At 40.0% G+C, this 26,734-nt stretch overlaps 1 protein-coding gene across 4 annotated transcripts in view; it reads right to left on the bottom strand.

Moving 5' to 3' along the window:
* The window catches only part of TRIO (trio Rho guanine nucleotide exchange factor), a 243,846-nt gene that overhangs the window by 101,917 nt on the left and 115,195 nt on the right, over positions 1–26,734 (bottom strand). For all 4 annotated transcript variants that reach the window (XM_066186236.1, XM_066186245.1, XM_066186252.1 and 1 more), the window contains exons 12-18: positions 19,633–19,802; positions 18,553–18,727; positions 11,508–11,703; positions 10,770–10,936; positions 3,254–3,373; positions 1,669–1,860; positions 1,072–1,221 (exon numbers count right to left, since the gene is read on the bottom strand). In XM_066186236.1, the coding sequence (XP_066042333.1) occupies positions 1,072–1,221; positions 1,669–1,860; positions 3,254–3,373; positions 10,770–10,936; positions 11,508–11,703; positions 18,553–18,727; positions 19,633–19,802 (1,170 nt within the window). The remainder of the gene's footprint in view (positions 1–1,071; positions 1,222–1,668; positions 1,861–3,253; positions 3,374–10,769; positions 10,937–11,507; positions 11,704–18,552; positions 18,728–19,632; positions 19,803–26,734) is intronic.

Raw genomic sequence — 26,734 nt, 5'->3', positions numbered from 1 at the left:
CCACCTGCATATTCCAAAACATCCATTAGTACTTTGAACAAAAATGAATGCTCTGCTGAAGTGAAACCAAAAGCGCTAAAATAGTAATACCTGCTCTTAAAATATTAAGGCAAGGCCTTGAGAGCTTTCAGTCCTTGCCACTATATTGCAAGCACTCAGCTCAGCTGTCATCTTCATCTTAACATACATCCAATAGTACATACAGGCTGGCTGCCTCATTTTTAACAAGCACATTATGGAATGCTACTTTTAAAAATTAGATAAAGGTAGAATGATTTGATACAGACACTAAGTCATTTCTCATACCATTTTAAAACAAAGATTAGTAATTCATGTCAGCTGCAGAAGGATCTATTAGGCTGTATACTTTGAGTTCTGTTAATATGTTTTTGAGTGTTGTAATCTGCATAATGAGAACAAAAAGGTTTTTAACAAAATTTTTTTATTATCTTAGTAGTCTTTCATGGTGATGCTGGAAAATGCCTTTCATAACAGAGTTAGTTACACTGCTCTGCAAGCACATGCTACATATTTAATTCACTATGATCAATAACCTTCTTTACTAGTACATTAGTTGGAACAAAAATCTTTCATTTATCTGAAGACTATTACACAAAACCCAACTAATCCCAGATGCTTGTCTAGCAATTTCCTCCTTCTGTACTCCTCTGTAGTCCCAGTACATCTGAGAGCTGCTCTGATGCACAGGCAGCAATGGCACTGTGTGACTTTCCCTTCTCTTCCAAAGTAGCAACCTTGAAGCATTCTTTAGAGTGACAGTTACTCAAAGCGGTGACTTCCAATTCCTCTTCAGTCACACTGGGAGATCTGACATCTACTGAAGTTCAACAGGATACGTATTTATAAAACTGGCTACAGTTCTATGCACTTGGCAGTATTCTCTTCATCACTGTCAGAAGCAGTTAACACGCCACTTCCCACATCTCTGCAGCTGTGAACGTACCTGTAGTTTGGGCACAGTTGCTTTCCACAGCCACATCAGCACTGTAAGAGCTGTTTGCCTGCACGCTTCCCAAGACACAGGAGACCACAAGAAGTCCCCAACCTTACCTTTAGAAACGCTTCCTTCTGCTCCAGGTGTTTGCTTATCATGGGAGTAACATGATCTGTTTCGGAGTTGGGACCCAGTTTGTCTGCTCCCCCACACCAGTCTTCTTCTCGCTTATATTCCTGCTCCAGGCTTTCCAGCACACTGCACACCTTTCAGGAAAAAAGAGACCAATTCAGTAAGGCAAAAAAAATCAAAATCCAGGCCTCAAAAAAGAGAAAAGCATCTTACCGCCTAGCTTCTGACATGTTTTGACTTAAGGGACTTAAGGCAACAAACTTTGGCTGTAGGTTTGCAAGCACTGGCCTGCTTATGTGGAATTGCTCAGAGGCTGTCCCTAAAATTGTTCAGCTTTCTCTGCCTCTGTGACTGCAGAGTTCTGGGTGGGCTCAACCAAACTCTGCCAAGCTCCCCCCAAACTCTTCTGTGGACAAGCACATTAAGTTGATTTCTCTCTGATTTCTACATAAAAACCAGAACTAGCCATCAAATGAGTCAATATAACCGAACCTCACCAATCATTTTTTCAAGTAATGCTGTTCTATGCCACACTGAGGAATTTGGCAAGGAAGACCACAAATCATGTAGCATTTCTGTACCTGTTCAGAAGTTTTATAGAAGGCAACAGAGGCATTCACTAGCTTGAGACGGTCCTCCATCTTCAACATCAGCTGCTGCCAGTGGGAAGCGACCTTCTCTGCACACTCCCGGATCATATCCATATCATAGTGATTAGCCTGCAGCATTGCCTCTGCCTTCTGCTGAACCTGCAGGGCACTTTGATGTGTTTTCTGACAAGAGGTGAGAAGTCAGGAGTTCAGTGGAGCACTTCAGTTCATTTACTTGGTGACCCCAGAGGCTCACATTTCCACTGTGTCAACAACACTTCTACACATGCACAAACACCCATCAACTAAAAATGACTGTCTGATACTAGTTACTGTGTGACTTCTCTATTCAAATTCAAAGGAAATAAATCCTGTGGAGATTTATCATCAAATCAACACTAAATAGCAGCTCGTAACAAATAGTAACTGTCCAGCATTACGCCACATGTGACGTGTCTATACTGCATTACATGTTGTTGTAGTTATGAATTTCAGTTTGATGTTCTTTCCCTTCGCAGTGAGAAAAACGAAGATGACAAAAATGTATCTTATTCTGGCAATCTTCACAGCTCTAACTTTAGTCTTTTGCACATCAGTAGTGAGCAAAGAAAAGTGCAGGTGGGCAGGCCAATAAAAAAGACAACTGTCTACTGACTGCAAGCAAATTTTTTAACTGTATTTCTCTGTGCAGAGAAATACTTGCCTTAAACCAAGTAATATAAAAATATTAAGGGGTGAAATACTACTAAGTATTTTTATATTTGAGTAAGAATGGCCTTAGAAACAAAGATTTTTAAGATTCCTCATAATTTATTCTTAAACTGACAAACACCTAGAGGTCTCATGATTTTTATACTTGAGTTACCAAAGTTCTCAAAATGAGGGTGCAGATAGTGCAAACTGTAATTAAAAAAAAAAAAAAATCAAGAAAGGGTAAACATAAAACTCTACCAAACAGGAATCAAACATTTCCTTACAGTTAGTGTAAGGCAGAGTACTTCTGAAAATAGTCTACCCAAACAATCATAATATTGCTAATATTAACACTAAGTTACTCAGTAGTGCATGTAAATGCATAATACTTCAATTAATCTTAAGAACCCTGACTATTTTTTTGCAGCAATATGACCAATGTGATAAGTTTAGTTTGAAGCCATGCCAGGGGGACTAACAAACCACCAAATGCAAGTTTCAGTGAAACCTGCTCTCAAACAAAAATAGAACCATTAAAGGATGACCTCAGAAAAACTGCTGCTTCCAGGCCCATCTATTCTTAATTTTTTTACATTTAGCATTCTAGGAAAGAAGTATCAAATGAAAACACTATTTTCAGCAAAATTGCTGTGAACAGCTATCACTTTACAAAGATGCAAAAAGACAATGAGAAGATGTTCACCTGGAACCACAGCTTCAAAATAAATAAGAACAAAACCCACTTTCTCAGTAAGTGTTTTTGTCTCTTTGCCATGAGTTCAACAGCTTTTCCTGAACTGAAAATACTGTAGCATGAATCCAAGAGTGCTATTTACCGAGAACTGTAAACGCAAGTCTATGGTCACTGAAATGGTGCTTTTACCTCTATTGCATGTTGGAACTGCTCATGCTCCCTCTGTAACTGCTCTGCCTCCTGCAAAGAGCTAGCAGTGATCAGCCCAGCATTTAACATTGACTCTCCATTTCGGATCCAGCCCAAAACCTGTAACAAAAGAGAAGACCATGAAATACACAATTCTACTGCCAACCAGCAAAAAAGCACCACTGTAGGGGCAAAAACATTTAGTGTCACATTAGCACTGCAATAGATAAGTAAGTAATTTGGTAATTACATACTACAGTGAATGGTATATTAAGTAAGCACAGTGAATGACATTCACCACAATTTCACTGAGCTAACAACTCACAGCTTGCAGTCAACTAATACATGCTTGTGGTTTCAGTTCATACTCTGAAAAAGGTTGCGCTTCTGAGTACTGTTTCTGTCACCTCAAAAGCTGGAACAAGTTACAAGCAATAGCTGCCTAAAAAGCCAGTGTCAGTAATGCAAATTGAGGATATACAGCTTAGTAAAAAGTATGAACATAATTTTGAGTAGTAATGTTGATAAAAATGTGATCACTGAGTGTCCTTCTAACTGCTCAAGGATTTTCATTTTTCAGAATGTGCCTTCTTTGATGTGTCCAGTGAAACTGGAAGAATCCATGGCTGGGCAGAAGCCTCAGGAGGCCACGTTATACATTCCTCAGCAGCAGCAGGAACATGGAACTTTTTAGACCCTTCCCAAAAGAAAGAAGAAAAAAAGGACATTTTCTCCCTCTTTTCATCAGCTTTGTTTTTCCCTCTTCTCTCTCCATCAGGATTGTTATCTGATTTTCTCCTTTAGGCTCATCTTGTTGACCACAGACTCTTCAATCTCTCCCATGTGAAGCCAGTTACCTTATTTTTCTAGACCACTGCTCTTTTATGAGCTCTCTCCAACAGACAACCAAGACTTGTCATAATTTTTCAAATAGTGAGTAAAATGGGACATAATTCAGGTTATTCACTGTCATCTGTACAACTCTTCTATGGAACTGCTGCCTAGCCAGTAATTATCCCTGTATTTATTCTGCTGATTATTCTTTCCAGTACATCATGCTCTGCATTTTTCACTATTAAAACTCATATCCTTCTTAAAGCACAATACTCCCATACATCAAGAAAATTCTGAACTGTAATCCAGCACCTTCTGATGAACTCAAACCCTTTTTCCAGCTTCTTCTGCCTTTAACTTCAAATTTATTAGCATAATTTCTAATATGTAGATTTTCTGACTGAGAATATGAACTAGCAGTATCCAAATACATACAATTTTTTTGCCTTTTAAAATCTGTTTTCCAATCCATTGTGCCTTTAAAAAACTTTTGTTACTGCTGAGTGTGTTTATTCAGCAAGTTATCATTCTTGGTAATGTAGTCTCATATGACATTCTCGTAGTAAGTTAGGGCCAGACAGACTGAGCTACACTACTTTAAAAACTTTGATACTGCTTTTCCACTCCCCCCCAGAAGAGCAGTTACCTCATCAGAAAAAGGGGGCAGGGGTGGTTTATCAATGGAAAGCTATTATTAATTAATCTGTGTTAGCCTTTTCTCCTTTTGTCACTGTTCAAGTTTAATGATCTACTTATTTCAATATTTTTCCTGGGGACTGTGTTAAACTAGCTGAGCTATAATCCTCCCCTAGCTAGTCCTTTTCCACTTTTGAGAAGCAGATGTTGAGTTTCAGCCTCCAGAATCTCATCCAATCTCTCATCCAATAAGCAATTATTGTTTAGAAACAATAAGCACTAATGTCTATGACATTATTTCAGGCAGTTTTCTAGGTATTCCAGAGTGAATTTCTTTAGGCCTAGTTGATTTGAACTTCACCAGTTTTTCTAACCTTTTCCTACTAATTGATTTTAGACCTTTTACCACTGCTAATAAATATATTAACTACCAAATCAGTTAGGTCTTAACACTAAATATTCTCATCCAGTGATCCACACATGACACTACAAATTAAAGCATTAATACACTAAGCAATCAGGATGATATGACGGCACTTGCAGACTGGAAACATGGGCAGAACCCAAGAAAATGATTTATTAAAACACAATTCCTCAAAAACTGAAAGGCACATGTGGGTCTACATCCAAAGTACACTCTAACATGTCCGACAGCTTGAGGCAACAGAGGTCTAGACATCGTGACACAACATCCTGTAATGGTTTCACGTTCACCAATTCCTGTTTGCTAAATTTAGTGTAGTGGTTTGAGCATCTCCTAGAATCATCTACTCTTTTTTCCTGCCGTGAGATGGGATCAGGAGAAAAGCAAAGCAGGGTCAAACTTAAAGGGTATAAAGATAGGTTTATTAACAAACTTAAAAAGAAAAGAATGAGAATCAAAATGAAACCTCCAAAACACTTCTCCCCCCACAACTGTTCACTTTCCCACTGACAACACAAAGAGACAAAACCTATGATTTTCAGTCAGTTTCACCACTTTAAAATAGTTTTTCATCAGTTCTTATGGAGAGGAGCCTTTCTTAGAACTCCAAACATCCATTCCCTCAAATCTGCAACACAACCTCACCCTCTGACTTACATTTACCACGATTGTGACATTGTTGTATTATTATGTAGTTTTTGCCATTTCTGTCTGCACAATGAATAAACTAACAAGTTGTTGTTTGTTTTTTTTTTCACCCTGATAGCATGTATTTGAATTCTCCTATATAAATTCCAGAAGTCTGTATAAAGAGTAAGCCTACAATGTAGAAGGGAGGGCATGCCAGACGCGTAACTGGGTGCACATTCTGGTCCTCTGGGGAGAAAGCACTGGGTCAGGTGCAGCATTGCAAGCAAAGGGAAGATGGCTCCTACTTTGGAACAACCTCGCCTACTGCAAAGGTGACACCTGAAGATCACAGCCTGGGGGCACACAAAAGGGACCATGAAAGAAGCTGGGAGTTCCTAAGTTGCTAAGACACCTGGGGATTTTTAACACTCAAAGGAGAAAGCATGGGTAAGCCTCAGGAGCAAGAAAAAGGGCAGCTTCGGATGGAAGCAGATGGGTCCAACAGACTGCAGATAGAAACTAAACGTGGACTATACATTGTCTGCAAGAACACAGAGGCAGATGGGGTTTTTTTAAATTCCTTTTTTGTTTTTATTTTGTCCTACAAAAACTCTTCTAGGTTCCTTCTCTACCCTAAAAAGTAGTTCTTCCAGGTATGGTGTAACAAAACACACTTTTTTAGGGTTCTTATATTTGTAGATGTTTTATTTCTTATTTTAGCCTTCTTCAGAGAATTTTAGTGAAGGAGAATGCTTAAGCAGCACCAACTGAAAGCTCCTCTTGACTTGGCATTCCATTATTTACAGCAGAGACAGCTAGAACAGAACACACCATTCCAAGCACAAAGACTTGCCCTCCTCCTTGGTGCAGGTCAGGGTGCAAGTGCACAAGCTGGTGAAACTCACAGGAGGAAATCTGCCAGCAGTACTCTCCCCTTCCCTCTGCTCTGACTCAAGGGAAAATATAAGCATTAGGAAATAGGGAGCCTGTTCTCCTTCCAGGGGAGCTGCCTTCAGCATTTGCTGGCATATCTTTATGTTCCCACCACCTCCCTGAGCGGATCACAACCCCCATCTATCCCCCTGCAGCCTTCAACAGGCTAGAAAAGCATCAGCAGAGCATCAGCAAAGGTGTGGAAAAGAGACAGAATTAGGGTCACAAGGGACACTTGAAAAGGTCAGATAGGTAGATCTGTAGATAAATGCTTGATTAAGGATTAGTTTCTTGGACAGATTTTTGACTGTAACTAAACATGATCACAAGACAACCTGCCTCAGTCTGCTGTCTTAGCTATGTTTTCATATCCATATGGCACTACGTGAAGTGCCAGGATACCCTTCCTGAGTAGTATTTTGGGATAGTCAGAGCTCAAGCAGCAAGCTAAAACATCTGCTAGTGAAAACACAAAGCAGCTCAAGGTATTCCTGAGGGCTGAAGTATCTGTACACCATTGTACATACATAAATGCATATTTATATATCCAAGAACACATGGATCATACCCTAAACAGAATAGCAGAAAATATTGCACTGAAAAGGCTTAATGAGCATACTGAAACCAACTGGATTGAGTTTGGAGCTTGGTAGGGATTTTGACCTTAAGCAGAGTAATGCATTCATTCTACAAAGTGAGTATGTGGGAGTGATTGTAGCAATAAGTAATCCAGCGGCTGTATGTTAGGTGATTAATAAAGGTTTGTCTGGCAAATATGCAGCTGGAGTTCTGGATGAGACAGACATTCTCATAAATATTACTCTGCCTCCACCTACTCATATGTCCCTGCCCTGTAAAAAGTGGTCACATTTTCCTTTCCATCTTGTTTTCCCCACATACAGATGTCCCTTTTATTTCAGTCAGCATTCTCATCCCCCTATCTTCCATGGTTTTTCTACACTGTAATTTTTTATCTGGTTTTGCCCTTTCTGCACCTATTACACATCAAGGTGACAAGCATATTCTTTGCAGGTTTTCTTTAAACCTCTGCTTGTCTTCTGGCTCTTCTGCTTCCTCTTAGTCCTGAGGCTTGATATACAAAACTTCAATGCCACAAAGCAGAACTGGTACAATAGTTAAGGAAGAAGCAATACTGAACATTTTTGTCTACACTCTGTGCTTATTTGATAAAAATTCACTAAGCACCAAGTTTTACTACCTAATATGGAAGAGAATCTGTGCAAGTATTTGTCTGAATTCCTGCAATGTTCCAGTCTAACCTCCTCACATGACTACAAGCTACATATTTTCACGTATTTTATATAAATATATGTATGTGTGCACGTGTGTGTGCCTGCATGTGTGTGAAAATAAAGAGCAGTAATGCTGCTTTGGCAGGAAGAATTTAAATGGAAATACTGTTAGAATTCTTGCTATGGAAACAGTATCCCATCTACATAATAAATATGCTTACACCCAGTTCATCAACAATAAATCTAACAGAAAATCACAGTAATTGAACAGGAAAACCATGCGTTCACTGCTTCAGGCAACCAAACACAAACAAAAGAGACTGAAGAGGAGGTTTACCACTTCATTTTACTCTCAGGTAAAGCACCTACTGTGACCTGCTGACCTATAAAGTTTTTCCCAATGCAGAAGAGACAGGAGAAAATCATGCTTCCTTAATCATGCTTAATAAAAATCAAAATAAATCCGATGTGGTTTTCTGAAAAGGCAACTGAAATCGCTAAACTAAGAGTTAGTAGCCTCAATGCATTCCAAAGGGTTTAAAAGAAATCCTATGAGACAATGCATTAACATTCAGATTGAGTTCCATTCCACTTTCAGGCCTCAGGCTGGGCAAGTATTGCAGGTGAATCTGTACAGTAAAATCTGGAAAAGTAATACATGAACCTTCTGTCAGCTACATGTTCATGTATGGTTGTCCAAAAATTCACACATATTGTGGCATAATTCAACATAAATCCCACTTGATAGAGGCGTGTTCTAGAAATACAAAATAGAATATGTTTTTTTCTTCCAAATTCCAGTCTACCAAGAAAAGACTGTTGGTTGTGTTAGTGTACTACCCATATCTTTATTGTAAGATAAACTTTTCCAGTACTTTCCTAAAAATCTAAATTTTAGCTTCAGTTTCAGTCAGGGCTACCAGAGGTTAGAGGAAGTTTGAAATTCCTTACAGAATGATCTACAAATCACATATGAAGTGCAATAGGGGTATTCCTCTAGAATCTATGATGTTCACATAGGGTTTCTGCCATATAGCCTGTTTCTGCCAAAATACAGAATATTTGTTTCAAACACAGGTTTCAAACACGTGTGTCTTTTTTGTAACATTTAACTTGCATACAAACAAAGCTAGTGGACCAAGCACTCACTTTATTGTGGCAGCATGCAATATAAGTAACTGTTTGGTGTCTCTTTGAAATATTACTAAAGTATTATATTCTGTTCTTTTACTGAAGACAATTTCAGTATTATGGAAATTAACATTTCTTTCTTCTTACTAACCCATGCCACCCAAACCCACTGATGTACTGTAAAGGGATGAGAGTGCCTCAGCTGGCATTATTTCCTTTAATTGTTTCCTTTCTTTGCAGATGTGCACTCTTTTCCTTCATCCTCAAGACAAAATGCAACTGAGTACAGAAACTGTCCTGATCTGCAACAACTTTATCTCAACCATTACTCATGTAAAAGGAGGAATTTGCAATTTGCACTTAACAGGATGAGCAAGTGCTAAGGCAGATACAGCACAGTTCAGTAGAGTACGCAAAGCCTTGAAACAGAACATCAGGTATTTGATTGATGCCTATTTTGCACTGACAGTAGACAACTACCAGTTTTCTGCATTCCTTTAATTCAAGACCACACAGCTAAGAAACTTAGCTTTTGCTACTGTAGAGCAACCAACCACTGCCTGAAAATACTTTGGGAACCTCCTATTCATCTCTCCTAGTCCTAGCTGGACCCCTTTCATATTACTTTGTAATTTGGGAGTTGTCATTCAGTCTCATTATGGGCCACAGTAGTACAACAGACTGCAGCAAGCTTCCATGATGCTGCTGCCAAGTGTGAGCAAGATAAAAAACTCTTACCTTCTCTAGTGTCTCGTTTCTTTTTTAAACTTATACCTACTTCAGCAGCTTTGCCCACATCTCAAATTCTCCAAAGGTTTAGGTGTTTATCAGAAAAAGACCTCAAAACTTGCCACTTTATTGCCAGAAAAAGGAAAACTTTGTTTTTCTTCTTGAGGAAAATAAATGACATTGATACTATGTTACAACTATTTGCAGACGTTTCAAACAGTAGACCCAGAAATACTAGGTCAGTGTGCAGGGACTATGACTGAGCACTGCTGTCCATCACCATACAGATGGTAAAAGCATGAGTTTAACATTAGCTCAAATCACTCTATACTTCAAATACTTGACTTGTATCTACAGAATATCAGAATCATTTGGGTTGGAAAGAACCTCCACAACCATAAAGTCCAACTGTTAACCCAGCATTGTCAAGTCCACCAGTAAAGCACGTCTCCGTGTCTTATCTACATGTCTTTTAAATATCTTCAGGGATGGTGCCTCCATTAATCCTGTTCCAGTGCTTAAAAACCCATTCAGTGAAGAAATTTTTCCTGATATCTAACCTAAACCTCCTCTGGCACAACTTGAGGACTTTCCTTCTTGTCCTATCACTTGTTACCTGGGTAAAGAATCCAACCCTTACTTCCATAAACCCTCCTATCAGGTAGTTGTGGAGAGTGCTAAAGTCCCCTTTACTCCCGGCTAAACACCCCCAGCTCTCTCAGCTGCTCCCACAGGACTTGTGCTCTAGATCCACACAGCAGTATTGACCATTGATGCAAGTTAAAAAAATTGCACTTAATGCTAACAGAGGATGAAGTTTCTCGGGTGATCAAAATCCTCCCCTGCTCCCAGTTTCATGCAGCAGGAGAGGCATGAAAACACAGTTTCCCGCCTGTACTTTTGGGAGCAGAGGTCTGGGTGGGCACAGCTGGCCGGGGGGCCATACCTGCTTGACCTCTGCCTGCAGGTGACGCAGCTGCACGCACTGCTCCAGGTGCTTGCGGTGCTGCTCCGCCGCCACGTCCAGCTCCTGCTGCTTCTCATGCAGGAATTCCAGCAGGTCCTGCACGCGAGTGGCCATGTCCACGTCCCTGTCGCAGAGCAGCTCCACACCTGCAGTCGGGATGGTCCATTAGGAACAACTCGCAAAGCTTCCCAAGACAAACAGCCCATTTACACTGGTTTACACTTAATTTCTTAGTTCCTTCTCCAAGTTCAACCTAATCCTTGGAGCATTTGCTTACATGAGTATAGGGGTTTGCACTCATAAGAAGTGCAATATGGGTTTTTTTAAAATCTGATACTTACCCTATGTGACCATATACAGTGAAAAGTATCAAATGAAGGGGCATAAGGAACAAAACAGGAAGACACCACTTGAAAGCTGAAAATCTTTGCTTGACTACATTGATCTGACTACCTATAAAACTAATGCTCCCTTATTTACTGACTAATTTTACTGACTTCCTGAGTGAAATCTCTTTCTTTAAGAACTAAACACTTTCAGGTGTTGCCAACTCTAATGACATGATGTGCTGTAGTATCAGTGTGTTCTTGAAGAAGTCCACGTATGTTCAGTTTACAGTTAACCAGCACCCGTGTCATTTTCGCAGATCCCACGGAGAGACAACTGGATAATTCTTAGAAAGCCCCTGCCCGGAATAGCACAAAAGAGCCATCTTACCAGATGCCTGCACTTCATTGACATACTGCAGCAGATCCTGGCCTTGGTGGATGACATCAAAGGTCAAGTTATTCATGGTCAGGGCTTTGTCTGCATGATGCTGGAGCCTCTGTTCTGCTATTGTAAGATCTTCAGTGTCAAAGTCATTCATCTGCTGAGAGAGCTCATCATTCCAAGACTCAAGGTCTGAAATTATCTGGGGGAAGAAGGAAGGAGACCGCGTTCAATTACCCATTACACAACAGAAAACAGTTTATTTACAATGTTGCACTGACGATTGAGGTAGGGAACTCAAGTTGCTCATTGTTGATTGACATCACTGATCAACTGTGACATGGCTCAGAAACAGGCTGTCTTAGCATGGATTTTAAATTTTGGCAAACAATCTGAAAGAACCTCTTTGAGAACTGCTACAGTTCTTCAACCAGTGCTTGCAACACTATGGGTACCCCTGCCTTATTATCAACACTTTACTTGTGAAACAGAGGAAGTTAACATATTTTTATCTCCCCATTTAAAGGAAAATGTGGATCTGGAACACCTTTCTAATTCTTAAGACTGCACCAAGTAATAATAATTCACACAGTAACAGCCAGTTTATCTTACAATTATGCCAATCTTGACGCCTTTCACAAGAAAGCCAGCTCTACCCTTCTGTGGGCAGGAAGCATCAGGCCACGTGCACCTTTGACTTCTGCCAGACAACTAAGAAGCACTTACCACAAAAGGCTGGGTACTCAGTGAATCCAGCAAAACTAAAAAGCATACTTTATTACAATATTACTGCAATGTCAGAACTAAATTTGCTTGCTGGTATTTTTCGGCTACACTTCAGTTTTCACATTTTAATTCTAGATTTTCTTTGCCATAGGATGTCCAAAGAAGGGTAGCTAAAAAAGTTTGGGGGTTTTTTAACACAGGTATCACAACAAAAAATTCTCCTTCTCTGTCCATACAAGTATATTTTCTAAATCATATTGCAAAGCCTGTCTGAAATGCAAAATATTCCTTTCAATTAGGGTAAAAAATTGGTTTTAAGGCTAATACACAGTGCTTGCAATCCTCATTATCAAAGTGGGTTGAGTTCATATGGCACAGATTTGATGCATCAGTTACTTCAAAAAAGTCTAACACACTAATCCCTCAAGCCATTAATCAAGATTTTTCCAGATTTTTAGCACAGTTTGGGCACCAACTATTGCAGTTCATTGGGAAAGCAAAATTATAGATACCAAGAAACAAATTTGGCTTAGTTCCAGTGTTCTACAATTTCAGGAGTAGGACAAACTCATGTGAATGGTGCTAAATGAGAGGAAAGTACCTATTTATGCAGCAAGACACAGCCAAAAGAAGACCTGACTTAACAGGAATAGCAATCAACTACCTAAGTGCATAAATATTTAACCAAAGTCATTTGTTGTCACTACCCCTTTTCAAGTGGCTGTTATAGCTCCAAAGTTAGTGAGACAGTTAAACAACAAGAGAAATTCCAGGAAAACAGGCCTTCTAGAAAAAAAGCAGAACTGGAGAGACAGAAAGTTAAAAGTTAAAGTTAAATCATTTCTATAAAGCTTCTTTAGTTTGCTACAATCTCTCATTGAAGGCTTTTTTCCATTCTGCTCACATGGTGCCATAAAAAAATTGACACATCAAGCAATTAATAATAAAATCATGGCACCAGTGAGTTACTTCCTGTTTTAAAGGTGTTCTGCAAAAAACTCCACTCGATTCACTAAGGATTCGAGATTTACACCATGTCATGATGGGAGATACCAAACAATTAAGTTATTTGCAATCCCTAAACCTGCTCAGCTACCTCTGCTGAAGTGAAAACAGGTAGAAACTAAAATGTCAGAGGTAATACTGAGAACAGAAAAAGCTGATGACCAAAGTATTCAGGAAGATAGACAGGACAAGGCTTTTAGCCATTGCTTGAAGCTCCTCTCATCTTCCATGTGCTCTAAATATCAGTCTATTTAGGCATTATGAGTGGTTTTCCCTCTAAACACACAAATAGGCTTCACCTCCCACAAAATCCTTAACAAGTTCCCTTAATTTCCTTTTTACTTGGTCCATGCCCAAAATGTCTCATCACCTTCCTCTGCTTCTTCACATTCTTTTAAGTGACCTGAAATTTTAAAGAAACTTCAGGTTTTCCTGACAGTCCAACCAGAGAAATTGCTTACTTTTAGCTACCACACTTTCCTGCTCTTGTGCATCTCAGCTCTGCTCTTCTCAGCTTCTCTCTGAAACTCTGTGTTATTATTAAAAGCAATGGAGGTAATCTAATGTTTGTTTCTTCATCCACTGCACTAGGGAAGTTCTAAGAAAACAGATTTACCATCTTATTTTCATCCAGGTCAGTTAAGAACATTCAAAAGTTACCTTGAAGAAATATTTGTAGTTGGACTTTGTCAGAAATCTGAGCAATAAAAAAGGTTACAAAACTCCACCACCAGAACACCATCATACAAAAGATTAAGATTCAACATGGCACATTTCTGACACTGTTTTAGAAGCTAAGCCAGTCCATCTCCCTACAGAACAGATGCCAAACCTTATCTCTTTTATTAGGAATTTAAGTGGGAATAAAATAAAAACACAGTAAGCTCACAGTGTGACACTGCTCTGGCTGTGTCAGTATTGTCATAATAATGAAATAGATTGTAGTCACTAGCTCCTAAGATTCCCTTTACTTGATAGGAAAAACAACTAGTTTCAAGAGGTCAAAACTGTGTGTCGCCTCAGCCGAGAGGTTTCACTGATACTGCCTCCAAAGAACAGCCACAAACAGTCAGTAAGAATCATAGCTTTTCCCATGCTATTTCATACAACCAAACCCATGCTTAAGATCACACATACTGTTTAAAGCAGTTTGAAACTCTCTGAACAAGACCAATACATTTCTTTTCCCCTTCAAAAGGCCAGGATGTCCGCAACTTAAATAAGTAAGTCCAGCATGTTTCCACACTCATTCAGAAGGTAAGCAGTCAATGACCATCAGAGAGAAGTTTCCTAACAAGGGCAGTAATCCTCGTATTTTATCAGCAGTAATTAGGTGGTGGAAGGTGGTCTACTGTCAGCCATTGCACCCCCTGTGCAAATCTGAAGGCAGAGTCAATAGAGAAATAGCATTCACTTAGCCCTCTCTGCCCACACTTTTCAGTGCTTCCCCTAAACTTCTGCTTTACAGACAACACTTTTAAAGCAAGTGGGCTCCCATTTTGCTTGTAAAGTTTTGTCAAGACAACCAGCATTAAACAAACAGAATAAATGACTAATAGAAATCTAAAGTAACTGAACCACAAATTCATATTGCTCTCAGGAGATGGACAACCCAGCATAAACACAGGCTGACAATTTACTAAAGCACATGTTCAAGAACTTCCTAGTGCTGATTGTGAGCTGACTGATACATTCTATTAAACTTAAAGATAACACTGACAAGAAACAAGGCAGGGTATAATACAGAAGGGATGCAGACTCTTTCATCCTGAGTGGGAAAGAAATAAAGAACCACAGGTCTCTTCTCAGAAGTGTCTACCATTCATGGTACCAACCGAGTGCTCACCAAGGCCCTGTAAATATTATGTGCTGAGGAGAAAAAAAAAAAGAAAAAGTAAGAGGGGAAAGGGAAAGGAGTTAGGTCTCTGTGATACCCCAGCATTTTGCATCCTTGTCCTTTCAGCCATGTGACTTAACAGGCATCTTGTAAGTATGGTCCAAAAATAGAGTTGAGATAAAGCTGTGAGCTGAAAAGTGTGTGGTATGCTCTGTGCAGAGCCCTGGCACAGGCCTCAAGGCATCTAAGTTACAGACAGGCAAAAATGCTCAGACACAGATGGGACAAATACACTTTGGACTGTGAACTTTGCCACCAGTGTTACTAGCCCCCTGGGTGGGTTCACACACACCTTACTCATGCTCCTAATCACACTAGCAAGAGAATCTTCACCTACATTATTTTGCTCATTCATGCGTTTAGTTAATGCAGGCATTTAAAAAGAAGTCCTTCAAATAGCTCACCAACAATGGCACCAAAGATCATGCTGAGGATAGGGAAGGTGAAGTTTATATGCCAAGAGCAAGGGGCAAAATAGAGACAGTACTGCTATCACACCAATTTCAGAAGAGCACAAGTATCTGAAAAGTTATAGGATAAAAGAAACTAAGTATTTTATCAGCAAAGAAACCAAAGTATTTTATCAGCAAATTATAAGGGAAGAGTAAGGAGAAGAAGGGAATTTACCCTGCCTGCAGATCTCACCACTGTCCCCAGAAGAACAGCTGCATGGTTTTAACCCTGCAGTGCTAGGGGAGCCCTTTGTCTCATTTTAGCCTGTGTAATTTTGCAAGCAGTAAGAAAAGGTAGAAACACTACTTGCCTTCGAGAAAAGCTGTCCTCACAGGATGCTCCCCTGAATGAACTGCCCCTACAGCCAAGTCTTAATTGACTGGACCAGTCACACAAAATCCTGGAGGAAGGAGAAGGTCAAAACAAGGGCTGCAAATTCCAAGCTGGCATCTGGCTCCTCCTCATTATCAAGTTACTTCAGCTGAGCTTCTGCTTTCAAACAACTGACCTGGAACTAGTCCCCACATTTTCTTCCTGGAAGTTTCCGAACAGATGTCTGCCCTCAGGGAGAGGGAAAAGAGAAGCATACTTTGCTGAGGAAGCAGAGAAGACATGGCACAGAGACAGCAAAACAATCAACATTTTGCTGAAGTCACTCTTCAGCCAGGGCCATTTTCTTTCCTGAAGGATGCTTCATCAATCTAAAATAAGTATGACTTCTATTTCCAAACCATATCAAGAAATTATACCAACTCTTTCAACAAGGTAACTACTACTTTGCTTTATGTTGTATGTGGCAAAATGCATGCCAAGTGTCAGGTTTAGAAAAAGAAAGACCTGTCAAGTGTGTGCAGTTTTGGGCACTACAATATAAAAACACACTAAGCTCTTAAGAGAAAATCCTAAGGAGGGCCACAAAGAAGGTGAAGGGTTTGGAGGGGAAGCCATTTGAGGAGCAGCTGAGGGCACTTGGTCTGTTCAGCCTGGAGGAGACTGAGGGGAGACCTCACTGCAGTCCTCAACATCGTCATGAGGGGAAATGGAAGGTGAGGTACCAACATCTTCACTCTCGTGACCAGTGACTGGACTCAAGGAAACAACACGAAGCAGAGGTAGAGGAGGTTAACGTTGGATATCAGGAAGAGGTTCTTCACCCACAGTGTGGCTGAGCACTGGAACAGGGTCCCCAGGGAAGTGGTCACAGCACCAAGCCTGACAGTGTTTGGGCAACACTCCCAGGCACATGGTTTGACTCTTGGGATGTCCTGTGCAGAGTCAGGAGTTGGACTTGATGGGTCACTTCCAACTCATTATATTCTATTCTATGAATCTATGAAGTTAGGGTTTGCAGCTTTCTGATGCAAAATCCTATGGGCATCACCAACCAGCAGTACCAGAAGTACTCCTACCTACATAGATGCTGTCCTGAACTGAAGAACTAGAACACATCTGCAAAGCAGGGCTCCTGCAACCAGCCTTTTGCTACTGTAGAATCCTGGCTTATGTAACCTACAACAGAGAGCAATCAACTTGATAGTCAACTTCACTCAAACCTTTATCCTAATTCTTCCATTAATTTTCTTGGTATGCACTGCCCCACACAGCTGCCATTCCTTCAAAAAGTGTTCTGAGAACACCTCACAGACATCAAGCACTGTTGATTGCTCCTGCAAAGACTGTACGCATATGTGAGACAGCTACTCTCACCTGATTAAAGTAGAAAAGCTTCTCTCAGATAGTCGAAGTAGAGAACTCTCTGCAGACCAGTGTGAATTGCAAAATTGAAAAAAAAAACCCTCTTAGTCTTTGTTTATATCAGAGTTGTTATTACTGTAGAGCACACACTCTCACTTCCTCTCTGGGAAAGGATCAAGGAACTGTGTTTGCCTATTTCTGCACTGCCCCTAACAATGTGCTTTGCTAAACCAGACTTCTGCCATGACATCAAATCCTGATTTTCAGAAGGGGGGGCGAGGAACCCAAACCAAAACATTAAAAACCTGAGCCACTATCACTAAAAACCTGAGAAGCTTTCGGCTGACTGCCTCTTTTACCCTTACATGTAACCAACAGTTGCAGCTTTTACTACATACAAGCAAAGGGGTAAAATTATCACTCTAACTCCTGGTTTTCAGAATTTCAAGGTAAGTCGTTATAAACTCAAACAGGATCATTTACCAATGAATAACCATGAACCTTATAAGGCACCAATTTGTTTCAGTCATTGTGTACAGCACTGGTTGTTTTATTAAGTCATATGAACTTAGCTGAAGTTTTTTAATGCAACTCTGCTAACCTAAGCTCCCTGTGGAGTTTCATGTCTGTTTGTGTACATGTTCTTGCACACAGAAACTTTTCAACTGATAAGCTGTAATTCCCCTTCGAAGTTTGGACAGGCTCAAAACTTCTTGAAGTTTTGCAGTGGTGCAGCACTACAACTGCTATTGAATTATTTTCGGAGGTGGAAAAGAATTTTATTTTTAAAAAATGACAGCCCACAGAACATTCCCAGTGATTAAGATAGAATTCCAAATACCACTTGCAGCTGCCAACTGAAAAAAAGACTGCTGATTTGGAAGAGAAGAGGATTGTTACTGTAAAACATCACTTTAGAGGGTTTGTACAAAACCATCTTACAAGTCCTATTCATATTAACTGCAGGCACACTGGTTATGTCAAACTGGTAGTTTGATATTCAAACTAAACTGAGCAGACGAAGTAACTGATGCATTATGATTTTACCTAACGTTTGCCTAAAGATGCACCAAGAGTCAATCAAAAAGCTCAGCTCTGCTGAGCACTGAGCTCTTCTCACACTTTCACATACAGGACAAAAGCCTTACTTCAGGTAAAAATTAAGTCTATCAGCCATTTGAGCCACAATGCCAATGCAACTACAGAATTTCAGCATAAACATTCCTTCACAAGAGGAGAAGGGCGTGCAATGCAAGTCCGAAAGCAAACACTCACATCTATTGCGTCTCTTTCAAATATGCGGAGCTGCAGAAACAGCTCAAGTTTGATCTTGCGTTCTTGAAAAAGCTCCTCCATCTGAGACTGGGCCTCATCCAGCTGCTGCAAGACTGTCTCTATGTGGTTGATTGAGCTGTTATGGGGGGTCTTGTTACTAGAAATGGCAGAATCCCTATTCAAAGCAGAGAGAGAGGAGGGGGAAGAAAAAAGAGTATTATTGAAAAAAAAAATCCATACAATTTGGATGCTATACATGACCACAAGATACAAGCCTGCTTCAGATAAGGTTGGTGCAAACCATATTGCATGAAAGCTAAGTCTGTACATCTTTGTAAATAAAAAGTCAAGCTACGTTCTAGTACATGAAAAAAATTTAGGAAATTAATTACTTTCATTTTTTGCCCAACTGAACATGTAAAGACATTCTATTTACAGGAAGGATAAAATTTAAAGCCTGAGACAAATGTTTCCACTGTGAAAAGGAAGTAGCATGTGATAACTATTTACTTCACTGAATCTTCTTGGCAAGGAAAGATCAAAATTAGTTAATTAAAAAAAATTACTTAATCTTTTACCTGAGTATAAAACCTGAAAATTCAGATTTGTTAATCTCCTGCAGCAAAGGAGACATGCACCAGAGAAGCTGGCAACCAAATCTATTTTTTCAGATCATTTTTGTATGAAATGGACCACAAACTTGGCTTTTACTACAACGAAGTTACTTATCAGTCTGCAAAACAAATTCAAGTGTCTCTATAAAAAGGCTGCTGCACAGAACTCAAAAAGCTGTGGAGCCCTGCATGTCAGACTACAAAAACACATCATTGCTTATATCAAAAAGGTGGCTTATGTCAACAAAAACTCCTTCTTGTGGCAGCAGTGTTTATAAGGTCAGCTTCCTCTAAACAGAGGTTTAGAGACCATCAGTACAGCATGAAAGATCACTGTAGTCCTAATATTTACAAGTTTTATTTATAGGTCGTATCTTGTACTCATCATCTCTATCCTCAAAATAGAAAAAACCTCACAAAACATCAGATTAACATCGAGAAAGATTTAAATAAAAATCTGTTTTACCTTAGTTGCTGTATGAGATCTTCGCCTTCTTTTATGACATTGACTGTAACCTGCAGAGTGGTCTGTTGCTGTTGACCAAAACGTTTGATCAGGTCTTGGACAGCCTCCACAGACTCAGCATAGACATCATCAAGCAGTTCTTTCTGTAGCTCCTCAAGCCACGTCCACAGCTAAAGGAAAGGGGAAAAAGCAAGAAATGTAAGCCCAAGGATCAGGCAGTAAACTATTCTGAATTCATCTCCCTGGACAAGAGAAAAGAGACTGAGGTGGCAGGAAGAAAGAGGATTTGTTCTTCTTCATAGAAAAATCCCATCCTCATATTAATGAAAACAAGTCTCGGTTTCAAAAAACGTTTTCGCTTCTTGGAAATACCAGGAAAGCTTTATCCGTGTTGCTAAGTCACCCTTTCTTCCCCATTTTCCTTCTACAGAACTGAGCGTATCCGATTGAGCAGCACAGAGTTCATAGTGAGAATCCCATCTGCAGCTCTGCGCGAGAGTCCCTGGGAGAGAAATGCTATGGTAACACTCTCTGAGAGAAGGGAGGAAGGGAGGAAGGAAGGAAGGAAGGAAGGAAGGGAGATGTATTGTAGCCACCATCACATTTGCACTACCAGGCTGACACTGCACACAGACAACATAACACTTTACAGTGGCCTTCAAAAAAAGGGAAAAGAAAGGGCATTTCAGAAAACAAAATACAGAGACAAATCAGATGTGAGAAGTTACTGTTCTATCATGACGGCGTTTGCCCTCCTGATTTCAGTTTTACACTATTACAACAAAAATCATCATAAGCAATTCTACCAGTTAATCTGACATTCTTCTTCCCTGCTTCACATGTGCACATATCCCTGCTCAAAAATGCCCAGGCACCACAGCTTACACAGAAATCCCTAGGTACATGTTGGACAGGTATCACTGCTGGTCACGTGAAGAACCAACCCTACAGTGTTCTTTTCCACAATTTCACGATGGAAGCTGTTGCATCCTAAGCTCTGTGTGAAAATCACTCATCAGCAAACCATTAGCCATCTATTGTGGAACTGAAAAAAAGCAACAGGAGCACGGCTATGTCCTGCAACACTCCCATGAGCAGCATCAACATCACACTGGAACAGCTGCTCTCACCGGAAGCATTCAAACCCGGTGCCTCCTGTCTATTTTACCATCCCACTGCGAACTGCTGCTATTCCAAGAACAAGAATTTTTTATCCCAAAAGAGTAACTCTGATCCAATCAAAAGTATTAAGGTCTTTTGACAACATTTTAATCTCTGCCTTTGAAAATTTTAGAGACTTTTTGAACCTAATTAAAATGTTAACATTGATAAAATACATAATTAAGCAATCAAAACTGGCTTAAATTCAAAAGACAGAAAGTCAAACGTTTTCTTCATTTCTTTGCTAGACATTTTCTACAGAAATAGCCATTTCATGCTGCTGTTTGTACATGCATGTTCTGATCATAAAGGTTTCCTAACTACTACATTAAAACAGAAAACTCAGAGAATGATTCCAGGTCTTGATTAATTAGTTCCTTTGAAACTTTGTTTTAAAATCAAGTGCCAGTTGTGGTATCTTGTAGCTTTACATGCCTCCTGTAGGTTTTGGAGTAAACCAAGCTATAGGCTAAGTTTTCACAACTGGGATGACCTAATGAGATTTAACCAGACTCTTTTCTACAAATCTACTACCCCCTCCTCCCCAAACCAGAACTGTCTGTTCATATACACTGTTATTCTGACTAGTCATATGCTTCAAAGACGATGCTTGTCACAAACCTGAATGCAACTCCACAGTTATAAAACACCACAGCACAGCAGTCTTTCTTATTAAAAGGACGACAAATCAACAGAACTGAACAAGTGGATCAGAAGCACTCGTCAACATTCATTCCAGCATAACCCAATGCAGCATCCAAATTTTTTTTTTTTCCAAACGTGTACTTCGGAATGCAACTTTAACTGGGAAACGAATGAAACTTAAGAGAAAGAAGCCTGAAAATACAACCTGAAATTTTTACTCAGTGCCCACAGAACATGTATTTATTCCTCTCTTAGCTTGTGAAGTTTATGCCTGAGCCATCGAAACAGGGCATCAAGTCAGAGACCTTCCAAATGAGCTGGTGTGTACACATGACCAGTAAAGCTTGCAACTGTGCTGATACATACATTTGAGAGAAACACTTTGCTGTTTTATGCAAGGTGCTTGGTGCTGGCTGGAAGACATGGCTGGCTCTACATGCTGACATACACTCCATGCTTACTGTGCTGCCTACAAAATGACAAATTTACGGAGATATTTACTACAGAGGAACTGGGATTAAATAATTTTGAGTGTCTCAAACTGTACCAAGTTTGCCCTCTGGGTCCCTTTGAAGTGCCTGTACTGAAGCTCAAGACAGGTCTGAGAGCCATTTCAATTTTAACAACATGCCTTCTGCAGGTGAGTTGTGTCAGACCTCTTTGAGGAATACAACTCACTCTTTCATTTCTTACTCTTCACGTACACTTCAGCCACTTCTATAAGCGGATGGAGATCTGACAGAAGCAACACAACCTACAAGTGCTGGACTAGTGAGGTACTGTGCTTGTGAATCATTCCCTCAAAGCTCACCCTGGATGCTGGAGACCAAGCCAAGAGAGGACATGCAGACCTTTCCCTCTGCACAGCCAGTTCAAGGTAACACCACCTGCCTCGAGTAGAAGGACATGGGCACAAGCACAACCAAGTGTGACGCTGCCTGGCTTAGTGCCTGGTCAGCATGGTGTCACTATAAACATCCTATCTGGCTCCCAAGACACCGAAGGGCACAACAAAACACGTTGTGTTTGCCTAGCCCATGAGCTGAACTGCCCACTGCTTGGGAAGCAAAAACATTTTATGAAAAGTGCAGAAAGAGAAGGACAGTAATTAGTATGCACTACTTGCCTAGCTGTGATTCATACGCTGTTGAAAGTGGAACAATTTAAGCCATTTCTGAAGTGACTAAACAGCTCTAACACTTCCATAGCAGAAGTTACTCTAATACGTTACCAAATAAACTTTTTACATTTTTCCACCAAGTAAGTTTCTGACAAAAATCTTCCCCTCAATATATCAAGGTGTTTATAAATAAAATTAATGATAAAGCCACCAGAGATGAATAATACTGTCAGGTTATTAAAGCTGGATAGAAATTCATGCAATGTACTGAGAGAAGCTTAATTCTTTATGGGCGGCAGTAGCCAGCTGGCTTCTCTGCAGCTTTCAAATCAGAATGAACCCTGGCTATACTGGAAATTACATAAATTACCTGGTTTTCATATACAAAATTAAGGTTGAAGACTGTACAAGGTTGCGCAGCAAAGCCAAAAGAAAGCAAACAGTTTTCAGCAGGGGGTGAACAGAGACTAGAGCTTACCCATACATGTTCAGCAGTGCAGAATTACAGATTTTACAGTGCAATGACTTTCTGAAGTAACACGTTACTCCATAAAAGAGAGCTTGGCAACAAAAATCCAGTGGGGAAAAAAATCAGAAACTCATCATTAAAAAACTATTAACTTTCTCTCGGTGTGAACTTTAGAGCAACTTCCAGTCATGTTTTTTTCTATTCTTTGTAAGAGAAGTGGCATGAAGATCCCTAAACAAACCATCAAGTCCTCTGATCTCAGCAAGAACTTATCCAATGGCAAGACAGCTCTAACATACGGTGAGAAAAACTGCATACAAAACTCAATCCAGTCACAGAAGGAGGTTCTTCTCCTCTTTTCATCTACTCTTTGCATCTTATCAGAATTAAAATTAGAGAGGGAAATAAAATTCTGAATCCCTTACAGGCAAATGTTTCACTCAGCATATTTTTTTCTTGATCTAAATATAGCATAGACTGAGAAACATCTGCTTGAATGAGCCTGCATCCTGTACTACCTCTTTCCTAAGTTCTTGGGAGCATGCCATTAGTCACTGAGATGGTATTATTTCAATTGTCTGCAACATCCTGGAAGTTTCAGTGTTTCATCATGGCCCTCTATCCATTTAAGTCCCATCTCTGCAATCTCCTGAAAAACTGCAGTTAAATAAGACCCTACTGTATTTTGCTGAATATAAACAGAGAACAATTGTTTTTGAGTAAATACTTCATCCAAGAGCATAGAGTCATTTTGTAAGGGTAAAATATCCACCACACTCTTTCACAAGTTATTTGTTCATTTTTATAATAATGGCTTTTGGATACACAGTCTGCCTTTTCAGTAGGCTCAGGCAAAGAAAAGCACGTGGTTTCTGCGTGTAAAAACTGCAAATTCCTCTTTCTGCCCCTGTCCCCCAGCACAGTGTTGCAGTATGTGCATTACCACAGGCAGAGTTGTGGAAGGACCTATTATTTGTACAGGGCCAAATGTTGCAATGGTGTCCCCTACCAAGTGTGTCCAGGCATAGAAAGGGGCTAGTGTGTGTATGTCTGCCTGTAAGCTTTGGCTTTGAGGATATGCAGCGCACAAAAAATGCATCTTTTTAAAAACAAAAACCTTAAGATGTTAAACACCCTGAGGTTTGTCTTCCAGGGCCTTTCAGTGGCATTAAGGACGCTAAATGCCTGCATTTTTTTTCTCATTAAATATAGTTGTCTTTAAAAGCTTCAAATACCCACATCTATCCTATGGTTATAAAGGAATTAATTTCTGATTCAGAATAAATTCATCCTTGCAGCAAAACCAAGTTTCCCACATGTTCATAAAATTACATTAACTACTACTACCCTGTTAACATTTGCCCTACTTCTAAACTGAACAAGAGAAAAATGTCTATACATAGCTTAATAGAACATAAAGGCCTACTTCTGCCTCACTTTTGTCAAGCACTCAGTGCTATTTCAGTAACACTGGGACTTAAATTTCATCCTTTTTTTCCAAGCAAAGAAGCCACCACTATTGAAAAACCTAAGAGAGAAGAAAAGCTCTTCTAGGAAACTGAATTCCAGCCCTGCCAGCAGTAAGTCACTACTCACTTGAGTGTGCAGCCACTGAGAGTGTTTCTCATTTCAGATTTAAGTGTCGTCCACAACTCTCACAAGATGAGCAGCATATCAAAACAGTGACCTGAGTGCACTTCATATCTTTTACCAGACCTGTTACATTGACCACTGCTGTGCTATAATGACACAATAAAAATATTAAAGAAACACAAGCCAAGTGGATAAAGCTTTTACACTCAGATGGGGGCATCCAAAGGACGCTCTGCTGCTGGAAACAACATGCAGAGGAGAAAGTAGCCTTTTTGTGACATGCAAATTTAACCTGTAGACCACCAGCACAGAAAGATTAAATACCCAGGAGGGACATGTGACCAAACCAGGGCTGTGATCTCAGGGCCTACCTTAAGACAAAATGAATGCAAGGCTGTGCTATGGACACCCACCCATGTTGGGCAATTCAGAGGAAAGTGTATTTCCGGCTGTGAGTTGTGAGATAAAGTGAGACTATTATCAACAAGCTTTTTTGAATCAAAAGCACATGCCTCAGAGATGTGAATGAATGGGCAGCACTGTGGCCAGAGCAAGGCCTCATCTGCCCTCCCATGCACTGGCACCCTCAAAATGATGCCATCTTCCTTCCAAAGCTTCACAGACTGCTGTTTCATTACCTGGGTAATGATGGCTTTGTATCTGAAAACCTGGCCAATTCCACTTCCCTTTTCTTTGTTTCAGCCTCAGTCTATTCTGGAGCAAAGTTTAGTTTGAGTAAGATGAAAAAAGGAGAGTCATGTCTTCTAGTAACACCATTAAGCATACTGTGTACACAGAAAAAGCGCTCTGAGCTATTTTATAATCAACTTGTCAGAATACACACAAAAGGTTATATGCAAAAAACCAACAGGCTCTTAAGAGATCATTCTCTTCCACATACAGTCAGCCTGATCCGCATTCCCACACTTCGCTCCAGTTAGGAAAATATCTGTTGCTCTACTTTGGCACTACAACAAACACCTGGCTTGGACAGGATTTCAGTCTTCCCACTCACAGGGAGCCATTTTGGAGAGAGTGTGTGCGCACATGTATATGTCTGTGTATGGAAGAATTTGAACTCACACCAAAATGCTGTTCATCTTTAGTCTGCGACACGTTTCACAGCAGAGACTATTGAGACTCCTGCTCCTGTGTCCTGCACACAACCTTTTATGATAACTGCTTATTTGTTACTGTTATCTTTAAGTGCTATCTTTTACCTGTGCAATTTATTTCTCACCTCATCCCTTGCCATATTATTAAATGTCCAAAGGCACAAAAGCCATAAGGGTTCCACTGTCTTGCAATGGTCTGTTTCAGATATTCAGCTGTATCTTACCCATCCTCAGGCCAGGAATCTGTCAAGACATAGTACTTCAAATGGAAAGATCTTGACAAGGATATTTAGATTTTTAGAACCCAAACACTATTAAAGCTTGCCAGTGCACAGCTTAACTTCAGCACATCACTTCACTGAAGAGTGTGGCTTATAGATTGAAATTTCTCAGTGTATGCATGGGAGCTAAAAATCAATATTCAATTGATTACAATTTTAAAACTAGTAATAAGATAGCATCATGTAATCTCAATTTACAAACAGCAAGCAACTGATTTTCTCAGATCACTACTAAGCAAAGTGAGTGATACCATTACATAACACTGTATTTGTGTCATTTCTGAATAGATCCTTTTTTCCCCAGTGAAAAATGTTGTCTATTGAGGTTAGTGTATGAGGAGCCTGAGAACTTATATATCGGGGGGGTTTTGATATTTGTAAACCCCAGGGAGCTCTACCAGCTTGTAAGTACCTCACTAGAAAACTTCTGGAAATGCTCAAGACAGCATTTTCCATGTGCATCATACCAGGCTGCTGCACACGTAGCACGCAGCTGCTCTGTGCAAATGGATAGCAAAGCCTGTTACTTTCAGGAAGAGTTTTTCGTGGCAAGCACACTGCTGAAAGCAGAAACTGTTTCTGTGAGTTGATTTACTCAGCAAGGACAGAGTGAGAGTACTGTGCAGTTACTGAAGGGCTGCTGCTTCCTAGGCAGGCTGAGAAAAGTTGCCGGCAAATTCTGCATCAGGTCTAAAGGTTATGTAAATCTACAGGGGAG

Source organism: Chamaea fasciata, unplaced genomic scaffold (genome assembly GCF_029207755.1).
Source record: "Chamaea fasciata isolate MVZ Bird 193981 ecotype frontalis unplaced genomic scaffold, bChaFas1.0.hap1 SCAF_1, whole genome shotgun sequence".
Lineage (NCBI taxonomy): Eukaryota > Metazoa > Chordata > Aves > Passeriformes > Sylviidae > Chamaea > Chamaea fasciata.
Note: the sequence above shows the minus strand (reverse complement) of the source record. Positions and strands in the feature narration are given on the sequence as shown.